This window comes from Oncorhynchus mykiss, chromosome 10, assembly GCF_057628025.1.
Source record: "Oncorhynchus mykiss isolate SJ-2025 chromosome 10, ASM5762802v1, whole genome shotgun sequence".
Classification (NCBI taxonomy): domain Eukaryota; kingdom Metazoa; phylum Chordata; class Actinopteri; order Salmoniformes; family Salmonidae; genus Oncorhynchus; species Oncorhynchus mykiss.
In genome coordinates this window covers 55,410,382-55,423,443 of record NC_143031.1, presented here as the reverse complement: position 1 = coordinate 55,423,443, position 13,062 = coordinate 55,410,382, and the positions used below count along the sequence as shown (strand labels likewise).

The following is a 13,062-nucleotide window of genomic DNA, read 5'->3' as shown; positions in this document are numbered from 1 at the left end:
ACACACTCATACTGAGTTATAATGTAGTCATAATGCAGTATAAGAGAAGTTACTTACACACATAAAATCTCATAACGTCCTATAACTAAATAGACATAAACCTGCGGCAGCACACGGAAGATGGCATTGCCGCACTGAGTGAGCATCAGGTCCCTGTCGAACATGAGGTGGAAGGGGAAGGCCTTGCAGAAGGTGTAGGGGCTGATCCGGGTCTCCTGCGTGCCATTCTCCTCGAAGCCGTCCAGATCCTCATAGAAGGCCTCTTCCTCCGAGTCCTTCTCCTCGATCAGGAACTTAATGTGGTCACACTCCTCACTCTTGTGCTGGATCACCTGGTGAAGGAAGAATGGATTTCATAAAGGGAGGAAGGTACAACCATAAAATTAGAATGAGTGCATGCTACAGTATTTCGATGCCTATGCGTTTACCAACCACCCACCGGTATCTCTTACATTATCTCTTGCCATAATGGGTGGACTGGTGGCCATTTTGAGTGTCCCCATAAAGTAAAGCAGGATATAAACACAGGAGCATGCACTCTGTGTTTATTTCCTGCTTTACTTTATGGGGACACTCAAAATGGCCACCAGTCCACCCATTATGGCAAGAGATAATGTAAGAGATACCGGTGGGTGGTTGGTAAACGCATAGGCATCGAAATACTGTATGTCTTTATATGAATATCTAAGGTTTGGTGTGATGGTTTTAAACACAGTGATGTTCTGGTGAGGTTTACTGCCTGGCCACAACAAGTCCTTTTAAGTCTATACACTGACGTCAATGGCTTGACTCTGACGCACACGGTTGCCGTGGCAACGGCGGATAACATTTCCAGAAAAGCTGGTGTCACATTTGGAGGGTCTGTCAATTCAGCTCCTCCATTTAATTTTACGCTGAGCCTGGAAGAGAAAAAATACATACTGACATCTCTATCTCTGCGTTATGATTAGGTTTGATAGTAGAGTTGGCTTTCTCTGAAAATGAGGAGGTATCGTAAGTGCTCAGAGACAAGATTTTTGAAAGGACTATCCAAGTCGATACCAATGGTGTATACTAATTCCACCTAGTGTTTGCTGCATGGACAACTTTGCTATTAAGAATGTGCATAGCTTATTCACACATCCCTAGCTTGAAAATTAGAATGACAGATATCAATAATGGGAACGATTATTCACATACTCCTAGCCTTAAAACTGTCATCACACATATCAGTCCAATAATGGTTAGACACTTTAAAATACACTATCGTAAACTATAACTACTAGCTATTTGTTAATTGCATTATGTCACCTTCTGGGTGTACTAACATTCTGCCCCGTCCATAGACATCTGACCCAAGTTGACAGAGACCCACCAGCATCTCAACAAATGCCCACTGTGGGTGACAAACACCTAGCAGTTGCTAAGACCCAAACAACTCCTGAATTTGAAAAGTCGACCACTGTCCCATTTATGGACTGAAGGCAAGATCCCCAAGAATCCGAATAGCTACCAAGGCACCCAAAAAAACAGTGCCAGAGTTAGGTCTAGGTGTAGTTAGCATTGGCTCGCAAAACTACCTCTTAACTTCATTCATACTGAACACAGAGACATAGAAATGGTATCCACGAGTTCATCTGATTCTGGGGAAGTAGATAAAGGGCCTCATTGCCAAAATCCTGAACTATCCCTTTAAGTAATAAGATACTTATTTTCTTTAAAACAGCATACCTTCATTTCTATTTCGGTGCCGTGGATCTGTTGGGCCACCGTCTTGATGATGCCGATCACGATGTCCTGGAGCCCCTCCCTCTCCGAGTAGTAGTGCAGGATCAGATTGTTGCCCTTCTCCGCATCCGTGCAGCGGAAGGACGGAGCCCTCATCCCAGGGTAGATGGTACCTAGGTGGTCGTGGAGGGCATCCAGATTCTGTATGGGGGGTTGCATAAATGATTGAAAGGGGAGTTTCTCGGTTTGTGCTGTATAGCCAACTCATGTGGTCATTGTCATGCCAAACACCATAGGAGTTGGCTACACAGCATAAACAGATCTGGGAGCAGGAAAAGTTCCTTTAGAATAAGGTTGCATAACTCCAGTCCTCACTCCTTTATCTCAGTTTCAACCCAAAGCAAAGCCCTACTTTTTGTGTTTGTAAACAGAGCGTTCGGTCTTGGCAAATCTAAGCATTAAACTTTCAAATATCTATTTTTTGACTGTTGCTGGGTGCCATCGTCCTCCATAAGCACCGGCATGTACCCTACCTGCCCTAAGCTCTCTCCTAGCCCCTAAATGTGAATTTGTCCTGCTAGGTGACCTAAACTGGGACATGCTTAAACCACCTGACCAGGTCCTAAAGCAACGGGATTCCCTAAATATTTCTCAGATTATGACCAATCCAACAAGGTATGACTCCAAACACCCAGAAAAGGCTACTCTCCTCGATATTATCTTCACAAATAATCGTGATAGATATCAAATCAAATTGTATTAGTCACATGCGCCGAATACAACACCCTTACAGTGAAATGCTTACTTACGAGCCCCTAACCAACAGTGCAGTTTCAAAAATATGGATAAGAATAAAATATAAAAGTAACAAGTAATTAAAGAGCAGCAGTAAAAAAAAAAAAACAATATTTACAGGGGGGTGCCGGGACAGAGTCAATGTGCGGGGGCACTGGTTAGTTGAGGTAGAATGTACATGTAGGTAGAGTTATTAAAGTGACTATGCATAGATGACAACAGAGAGTGGCAGTGGTGTGGAGAGGGGAGGGGGGGGGGATGCAAACAGTCTGGGTAGCCATTTGACTAGATGTTCAGGAGTCTTATGGCTTGGGGGTAAAAGCTGTTTAGAAGCCAGTCTGGTGTTTTCTGTAATGACCATAGTGATCACTGTTTTACAGCCTGTGTTCGTAATGGCTGCTCAGTGAAATGTCCTGTCCTGATTTGTCATAGACACTTGCTAAAAAACTTTAATGAGCAAGCCTTCCTTCATGAACTGGCCTCTGTAAAATGGTATAGAATGAGCTTGATCTCTGTCGAAAACGCTTGGACCTTCTTTTTTTATATTTTCAACGGTATTGTTCACAAACACGCCCCCATAAAGAAAATGAGAATTAAAAACAGGTTCAGCCCCTGGTTCGACCGTGATCTTGCAGAGTTACTCCACCTCAAGAATGTAACCTTGTTCTGAACACCTCCAAAACAAAGGTAATGTGGTTTGGTAAGAAGAATGCCCTTCTTCCCACAACTGTTATTACTACCTCTGAGGGTTTAGAGCTTGAGGTAGTCACCTCATACAAGTTCTTGGGAGTATGGCTATACGGTGCACTGTTCTTCTCTCAGCACATATCAAAGCTGCAGGACAAAGTTAAATCTAGACTTGGTTTCCTCTATTGTAATCACTCCTCTTTCACCCCAGCTGCCAAACTAACCCTGATTCAGATGACCATCCTACCCATGCCAGAATACGGAGACATAATTCATAGATCGGCAGGTAAGGGTGCTCTCGAGCGGCTAGATGTTCTTTACCATTCAGCCATCAGATTTGCCACCAATGCTCCTTATAGGACACATCACTGCACTCTATATTCCTCTGTAAACTGGTCATTTCTGTATACCCGTTGCAAGACCCACTGGTTGATGACTATTTACAAAACCCTCTTAGGCCTCACTCCCCCCTATCTGAGATAGTGCCTTGCGAAAGTATTCGGCCCCCTTGAACTTTGCGACCTTTTGCCACATTTCAGGCTTCAAACATAAAGATATAAAACTGTATTTTTTTTGTGAAGAATCAACAACAAGTGGGACACAATCATGAAGTGGAACGACATTTATTGGAAATTTAAAACTTTTTTAACAAATCAAAAACTGAAAAATTGGGCGTGCAAAATTATTCAGCCCCCTTAAGTTAATACTTTGTAGCGCCACCTTTTGCTGTGATTACAGCTGTAAGTCGCTTGGGGTATGTCTCTATCAGTTTTGCACATCGAGAGACTAACGGTTTTCTGTATGTGAAGGAGAGTCGGACCAAAATGCAGCATGTAGATTTCGATCCATGTTTTAATGAACAAACGTAAAACACGAATCAATACAAACACTACAAAAATAAAGGACGTAATGAACGTAACGAAAACCTAAACAGCCTATCTGGTGAAAACACATAGACAGGAACAATCACCCACAAACACACAGTGAAACCCAGGCTACCTAAATATGGTTCCCAATCAGAGACAATGACGAACACCTGCCTCTGATTGAGAACCATATCAGGCCGAACATAGAACTAGACATGTAACATAGAATGCCCACTCAGATCACACCCTGACCAACCACAACATAGAAATATACAAAGTAAACTATGGTCAGGGTGTGACAGTACCCCCCCCCCAAGGTGCGGACTCCGGCCGCAAAACCTGAACCTATAGGGGAGGGTCTGGGTGGACATCTGTCCGCGGTGGCGGCTCTGGCGCTGGACGTGGACCCCACTCCATAATAGTTTTAGTCCACCTCCTTAGCGTCCCTAGATAGGTTACCCTCCTTAATGACCGCTCGGGACAGAGGGACAGCTCGGGACAGAGGTAGCTCGGGACTGATGGGTAGCTCAGCACTGAGAGTAAGCTCAGCACTGAGAGGAAGCTCAGCACTGAGAGGAAGCCCAGGCAGGTAGTTGGATCTAGCAGATCCTGGTCGACTGGAGAATCTGGAAGAGTCTGGTCGACTGGCAGATCTGGAAGAGTCTGGTCGACTGGCAGATCTGGAAGAGTCTGGTCGACTGGCAGATCTGGAAGAGTCTGGTCGACTGGCAGATCTGGAAGAGTCTGGTCGACTGGCAGATCTGGAAGAGTCTGGTCGACTGGCAGATCTGGAAGAGTCTGGTCGACTGGCAGATCTGGAAGAGTCTGGTCGACTGGCAGATCTGGAAAAGTCTGGTCGACTGGCAGATCTGGAAGAGTCTGGTCGACTGGCAGATCTGGAAGAGTCTGGTCGACTGGCAGATCTGGAAGAGTCTGGTCGACTGGCAGATCTGGAAGAGTCTGGTCGACTGGCAGATCTGGAAGAGTCTGGTTGACTGGCAGCTCTGGCTGCTCCATGCTGACTGGCTGCCCCATGCTGACTGGCAGCTCTCGCTGCTCCATGCTGACTGGCAGCTCTGGCTGCTCCATGCTGACTGGCTGCTCCATGCTAACTGGCTGCCCCATGCTGACTGGCAGCTCTGGCTGCTCCATGCTGACTGGCTGCTCCATGCTGACTGACAGCTCTGGCTGCTCCATGCTGACTGGCAGCTCTGGCTGCTCCATGCTGACTGGCAGCTCTGGCTGCTCCATGCTGACTGGCAGCTCTGGCTGCTCCATGCTGACTGGCTGCTCCATGCTAACTGGCTGCTCTGGCTGCTCCATGCTGACTGGCGGCCCTGGCTGCTCCATGCTGACTGGCGGCCCTGGCTGCTCCATGCTGACTGGCGGCCCTGGCTGCTCCATGCTGACTGGCGGCTCTGGCTGCTCCATGCTGATCTCCACCCGGCACAGCCAGAAGAGGACTGGCCATCCCACATATGCTCTCTCTAATTCTCTCTTTCTTTCTCTCTCTCGGAGGACCTGAGCCCTAGGACCATGCCCCAGGAATACCTGACATGATGACTCCTTGCTGTCCCCAGTCCACCTGACTGTGCTGCTGCTCCAGTTTCAACTATTCTGCCTTATTATTATTCGACCATGCTGGTCATTTATGAACATTTGAACATCTTGACCATGTTTTGTTATAATCTCCACCCGGCACAGCCAGAAGAGGACTGGCCACCCCACATAGCCTGGTTCCTCTCTAGGTTTCTTCCTAGGTTTTGGCCTTTCTAGGGAGTTTTTCCTAGCCACCGTGCTTCTTCACCTGCATTGCTTGCTGTTTGGGGTTTTAGGCTGGGTTTCTGTACAGCACTTTGAGATATCAGCTGATGTACGAAGGGCTATATAAAATAAATTTGATTTGATTTGATTTGATTTGGCGGCTCTGGCTGCTCCATGCTAACTGGCAGCTCTGGCGGCTCCTTGCAGACTGGCAGCTCTGGCGGCTCCTTGCAGACTGGCAGCTTTGGCGGCATCCTGCAGACTGGCAGCTCTGGCGGCTCCTTGCAGACTGGCAGCTCCTTGCAGACTGGCAGCTCCTTGCAGACTGGCAGCTCTATGCAGACTGGCAGCTCTAGGCAGACTGGCAGCTCCTTGCAGACTGGCAGCTCCTTGCAGACTGGCAGCTCCTTGCAGACTGGCATCTCCTTGCAGACTGGCAGTTCCGAACAGGCGGGAGACTCCGGCAGCGCTGTAGAGGCGGAAAGCTTTGACAGCGCTAAACAGGCGGGAGACTCCGACAGCGCTAAAGAGGAGGAAGGCTCTGGCAGCGCTGGACAGGCGAGGCGCACTGTAGGCCTGATGCGTGGTGCTGGCACTGGTGGTACTGGGCCGAGGACACGCACAGGAAGCCTGGTGCGGGGAGCTGCTTACCGGAGGGCTGGGGTGTGGAGGTGGTACTGGAAAAACCGGACCGTGCAGGCGCACTGGAGCTCTTGAGCACCGAGCCTGCCCAACCTTACCTGGTTGAATGCTCACGGTCGCCCTGCCAGTGCGGCGAGGTGGAATAGCCCGCACTGGGCTATGCAGGCGAACTGGAGACACCGAGCGCAAGGCTGGTGCCATGTAAGCCGGCCCAAGGAGACGCACTGGGGACCAGCTGCGTAGAGCCGGCTTCATGGCATTAGGCTCGACGCTCAATCTAGCCCGGCCGACACGCGGAGCTGGAATATACCGCACCGAGCTATGCACCCGCACTGGAGACACCGTGCGCACCACTGCATAACACGGTGCCTGTCCGGTCTCTCTAGCCCCCCGGTAAGCACAGGGAGTCTGCCCAGGTCTCCTACCTGGCGTAGCCATACTCCCTGTTAGCCCCCCCCCCCAAGAAATTTTTGGGGCTGCCTCTCAGGCTTCCATCCGCGTCGCCGTGCTGCCTTCTCATACCAGCGCCTCTCTGCTTTCACCGCCTCCATTCTACGATAACCTTCCTCGCACTGCTCCAGCGAATCCCAGGCGGGCTCCGGCACTCTTCCTGGGTCGGCCGCCCACCTGTCGATCTCCTCCCAAGTAGTATAGTCCATACTCCTGCTGTCCATAACGTCCTCCCATGTCCATTCCTCTTTTCGCTGCTGTTGCTGTCTGTTGACACGCTGCTTGGTCCGTTGGTGGTGGGTGATTCTGTAACGGTTTTCTGTATGTGAAGGAGAGTCGGACCAAAATGCAGCGTGTAGATTTCGATCCATGTTTTAATGAACAAACGTAAACCACGAATCAATACAAACACTACAAAAATAAAGGACGTAATGAACGTAACGAAAACCTAAACAGCCTATCTGGTGAAAACACATAGACAGGAACAATCACCCACAAACACACAGTGAAACCCAGGCTACCTAAATATGGTTCCCAATCAGAGACAATGACGAACACCTGCCTCTAATTGAGAACCATATCAGGCCGAACATAGAACTAGACAAACTAGACATGTAACATAGAATGCCCACTCAGATCACACCCTGACCAACCACAACATAGAAATATACAAAGTAAACTATGGTCAGGGTGTGACAGAGACTGACATTTTTTCCCATTCCTCCTTGAAAAACAGCACAAGCTCAGTGAGGTTGGATGGAGAGCATTTGTGAACAGCAGTTTTCAGTTCTTTCCACAGATTCTCGATTGGATTCAGGTCTGGACTTTGACTTGGCCATTCTAACACCTGGATATGTTTATTTTTGAACCATTCCATTGTAGATTTTGCTTTATGTTTTGGATCATTGTCTTGTTGGAAGACAAATCTCCGTCCCAGTCTCAGGTCTTTTGCAGACTCCATCAGGTTTTCTTCCAGAATGGTCCTGTATTTGGCTCCATCCATCTTCCCATCAATGTTAACCATCTTCCCTGTCCCTGCTGAAGAAAAGCAGGCCCAAACCATGATGCTGCCACCACCATGTTTGACAGTGGGGATGGTGTGTTCAGCTGTGTTGCTTTTACGCCAAACATAACGTTTTGCATTGTTGCCAAAAAGTTCAATTTTGGTTTCATCTGACCAGAGCACCTTCTTCCACATGTTTGGTGTGTCTCCCAGGTGGCTTGTGGCAAACTTTAAACAACACTTTTTATGGATATCTTTAAGAAATGGCTTTCTTCTTGCCACTCTTCCATAAAGGCCAGATTTGTGCAATATACGACTGATTGTTGTCCTATGGACAGAGTCTCCCACCTCAGCTGTAGATCTCTGCAGTTCATCCAGAGTGATCATGGGCCTCTTGGCTGCATCTCTGATCAGTCTTCTCCTTGTATGAGCTGAAAGTTTAGAGGGACAGCCAGGTCTTGGTAGATTTGCAGTGGTCTGGTACTCCTTCCATTTCAATATTATCGCTTGCACAGTGCTCCTTGGGATGTTTAAAGCTTGGGAAATCTTTTTGTATCCAAATCCGGCTTTAAACTTCTTCACAACAGTATCTCGGACCTGCCTGGTGTGTTCCTTGTTCTTCATGATGCTCTCTGCGCTTTTAACGGACCTCTGAGACTATCACATTGCAGCTGCATTTATACGGAGACTTGATTACACACAGGTGGATTGTATTTATCATCATTAGTCATTTAGGTCAACATTGGATCATTCAGAGATCCTCACTGAACTTCTGGAGAGAGTCTGCTGCACTGAAAGTAAAGGGGCTGAATAATTTTGCACGCCCAATTTTTCAGTTTTTGATTTGTTAAAAAAGTTTGAAATATCCAATAAATGTCGTTCCACTTCATGATTGTGTCCCACTTGTTGTTGATTCTTCACAAAAAAATACAGTTTTATATCTTTATGTTTGAAGCCTGAAATGTGGCAAAAGGTCGCAAAGTTCAAGGGGGCCGAATACTTTCGCAAGGCACTGTATATTTATCCCAAGCCCCAGTCCCCGCAGCAGGTCTTTTGCCTTTTGTAGCCCGTCATTGTAAATAAGAATGTGTTCTAAACTGACTTGCCTAGTTAAATAAAAGTTAAATAAAATAAATAAATACATTTGAATTACAAGGTCACCTCCCCCAAATCCAAAGATGAGAGGCTGGTCACAGAATTTTTTTTGGCACTGTACAATTAAAATACAGGTCATATTTAACTTACGTTGAAGCATTCATGACATTGAAGAGTACATTGTTTTACATTAGTTTCTGTTAACTGAAGAAAGATTAAGAAGGGAACTGGAGTGCTTACCTGCAAGAATTCACGGACATTGGAGCCTAAAACACGCAGGATGGTGTCATACCCTGATTCTTGGCAAAACTCAAAAAACATCTTCCCAAACATCTGTAGGATACACCCTGCATCAATCTCTGCAAGATAAAAAAAAATGTATCCACTTGTTGCATACACCATCTCAGTCCCATTAGTAACACTTTACAATAAGTTATCCTTTATAAAGGGTACCATATTTTAAATTTGTTGCCGTACAATTATGTTATGAATAAACTGGTTCAAATAATATATCTTGTATCTCAAAACATTATAAAAAAAACGTACTGAGAACTTTGCTTGCAGCAGCAACAAGGTCGTATGTTTTGGCATCTTCATATATGATTCTGACAAGGAACTGACCCTCTACATCGAGTTGCGCCTCCCTCCTGATAACAAGTAAGAAGAAAATAGAATTATTAGACATCATATTAATGTGATTATTATCTATGTAATAAAGAGGCTGTTGCCAAGAGCACATGACAACATATTTTTTGTCCTCTATAGTATCCATTAAAACTAGCTTCATAACATTGTATGCTGTTGTTTCTGCCTGTGACTGACAGTATAAGCGTCTTATATAGTTGTTATAAAGGCTTAATGAATGCATACATAAAGGGCCTTCAGTAAAGTGATACCTACACTTATTGGGTCCAAACAAAAACAATCAGTAACACTTTATTGTAGGGGGGTATACATAAGCCATTCATAACACCGTTATGAAACCAGTCATGACACCTTCATGAATGTTGCAGTACCATTAAACTACCTTTGAGCATTAACTGCATTGTAGGATTATCTATATTTAGAAGTTACAATGAGAAAATGTATTTGGCATGCTAATAAATAAGACTGTTATATATCCTAATGAGGTCTATTTGACCTGATTACTGAGTTGATCTGAGAAAACAATACTGATTTGCTGTGCTGGCTAGCAACCACTTTTTCTGAGCATGTAATCAGCTGAACAAACACACCAAGCAATGTAAAAATGTAGTGAAAATAAGATTTCATTTTTCAATTGCTCTGAGCTACAAGATCTGAAAATCTAACATTGCTTGAATAATTAGACATGTAATAATGTTGAATAACGTCAGCCAAGATAAGGTTGAGATAACATTAAGATAACATTGTGCTGCAATATATCTTGGGAGATTCCTCAAAACACGTTTTTCGGAGAGGCAGCTGTGCATCTGTTCTTATAGGGTGGGATGAAAGTCTGGGTCCTGGAAAGCGAAGACTGAGGAAGAAAAATAAATGTGGATCTTGCCAAATATTTGAGCACTTTGAAAAGAGGGGATTGTTATCATAATGCAACAACATTCACAACCTCTCATTATCGCCACTATTATAAGGCTAATGAAAATGAATGATTGAGTAAAAATATGGCTCGCCTTCTCATAAGGGTGATGTAATTTAAGAATGAATTGATTAATTATATATTGTTTTCTTTTATGTTTGCTGGTGATTTATGGTCACATGTTTTAAGTTACAGATTGGCCAACTACCACTATATCTGCTGGTCATGTATCATCAGTGGAATATCTTGACATGGCCATTCGTTATCCACTCTGTTTAGCAATAGGGGGAGATTATTGATTTCAAAACTATAATATGGTTAATGGACATATTTTTAGGACATATTTTTATGTCATATTAGTAGGTTACATAAGGTTGTGGTCAAGACAATGTAGTAAACAAAATTAAAGTGTAATAACAATGTAAAGTAACAGCAATTGTTATTACATGGTAATTACATAGGCAGTAGTGTAATTAGCTTTTTGTACTTTTGTATTCATTAAGCAAAATTAAGGCAGTTATATACAATTTAAAATTTTACATGACATTACATTTCATAACACTTTTCACAACACATTAAGTGTCTGCCCCTCAGGCCACTACTCTCCTACCACATATCCACAATACACAATCAATGTGTTCTGTGTCATGTGTGTTACTACAGTGTTAATACACAGTTATAGGAGCAACTTAATGTGAAGCGTTAATAACATATCTATGTAATGACCATATCTGCTAATTCTTTGTTTTGCTTTTGCAACATGGCCACATGGTTTTATTCTAATTTTCTGCTTTGAATTATGATATGCAAAATCCCTGTGTCATTCACAAATACAAAATAATTATTTAAACTTACTTGATGTCTTCCCACACTTCTTCGCCATAATTTCTTAATACAAGTAGTTCCAAGGCGTGGTTGACAAAACCATACTAAAACGAAATAAAACAGAATACAGAAATAATAGAGAAACATAAATCTGAAAATACTGGGAATAACAAGTATGTAAATAAATGCCTTATAGTGATGATAGTGTTATGATTCCATTGTAATTGCAAGGAAAGTATGCTTAAATTGTACAACAGCAAATCATGCGTTAATTGATGCAGCATGATTATTAGAACGATAGAATCGCAGTCGAATAACGAATTTCAGTGGTAATTTACATTAAGTAACGTTAGCATGGTGAACGAATGCTGTAGCCATAGGCTGATAGCTCGTTCTCATACGGAAAACACACCACTACACATCAAAAAGGCAATCAAATGTCGCCGTGGAATCTAATATGTCGATGTTTACATACCATTTTTACGACCAGTTCTTCCCGATTCCCTATCAACGTAAGTAAACTGTTATGTCTAAATTATCACGGCACCTTCACAGTTTGCAGATGTTACGTTGCGTCTTCATTCCTGAAAACATTCCCCAAACTGACGTCGAATATGTCCAATGAGAGCTCAAGGAAAAAAAATACTCACTCGGCAACCGGCCACTGAGGAAGAAGTGGGGGTTGCCCGTTGAAGACAGCGTTGCTTATGAAAACAGTCCCATCAAACGTTTTATTTATCAACTGCAAAAGAAAGACTACAGAACGAAACCAACCTATTTAAATTCCACAATCAAATGATAGAAACAAATGTTTGGTAGAATAGATTATAAACTGGGTGGTTCGAGCCCTGAATGCTGATTGGCTGAAAGCCATGGTACATCTGATGGTTTACTATATATATGACAAAAAAAATATTTGTACTGCTCAAATTACGTTGGTAACCAGTTTATAATAGCTATAAGGCACCTTAAAGGGTTTGTGGTATATTACCAATATACCACGGCTAAGTGCTGTATCCAGGCACTCCGCATTGCGTCGTGTTTTAGCCTACTATTTTACAATGGTTTTTAGTTATACAGAAATAACAAACATGCCAAAAAGCTACTGCGTTGTTCAATGTACATGTAACCAGGTCAGAAATCCCGATCAATGGTTCACAATGCTCCCAAGTAGGGGAATTGAGATTGCAAGAAGAGCCCTGTGGCTTCAGGCTATTCGGCATGGGAGAGTGTATATGTGTGTGGAAAACATTTAATCACAGGTAATACATTTAACTTGTTTAGTATAATCCGTGTGTAACTCCATCATGCTTCTAGCTCCATCATGGAATGGGCAGTGGTGGAAAAAGTATCCTATTTTCATACTTGAGAAAAGGTTAAGATACCTTAATAGAAAATTACTCACGTAAAATTGAGTCACTCAGTAAAATACTGCTTGAGTAAAAGTCTAAAAATATTTGGTTTTAAATATACTTAAGTATTGCAAGTAAATGTAAAAGTAAAAGTCTAAATAATTTTGAACTCCTTATATTAAGCAAACCGACACCATTTTAAAAATGTATTTACAGATAGCCAGGGGAATATTCCAACACTCAGACATAATTTACAAACGAAACATTTTGTGTTTAGAGAGTCCATCAGATCAGAGGCTGTAGAGATGGCCAGGGATG

The 13,062-nt window shown here is 43.7% G+C and overlaps 1 protein-coding gene across 1 annotated transcript in view; it reads right to left on the bottom strand.

Moving 5' to 3' along the window:
• The window catches only part of LOC110534296 (guanylate cyclase soluble subunit beta-1), a 41,997-nt gene extending 29,928 nt beyond the window's left edge, over window positions 1-12,069 (bottom strand). The window contains exons 1-6 of the mRNA XM_021619070.3: window positions 11,868-12,069; window positions 11,423-11,496; window positions 9,556-9,656; window positions 9,250-9,368; window positions 1,711-1,908; window positions 102-332 (exon numbers count right to left, since the gene is read on the bottom strand). Coding sequence (XP_021474745.1) covers window positions 102-332; window positions 1,711-1,908; window positions 9,250-9,368; window positions 9,556-9,656; window positions 11,423-11,496; window positions 11,868-11,870 — 726 coding nt within the window. The 5' untranslated portion in view covers window positions 11,871-12,069. The remainder of the gene's footprint in view (window positions 1-101; window positions 333-1,710; window positions 1,909-9,249; window positions 9,369-9,555; window positions 9,657-11,422; window positions 11,497-11,867) is intronic.
• Window positions 12,070-13,062: the final 993 nt, after the last annotated feature.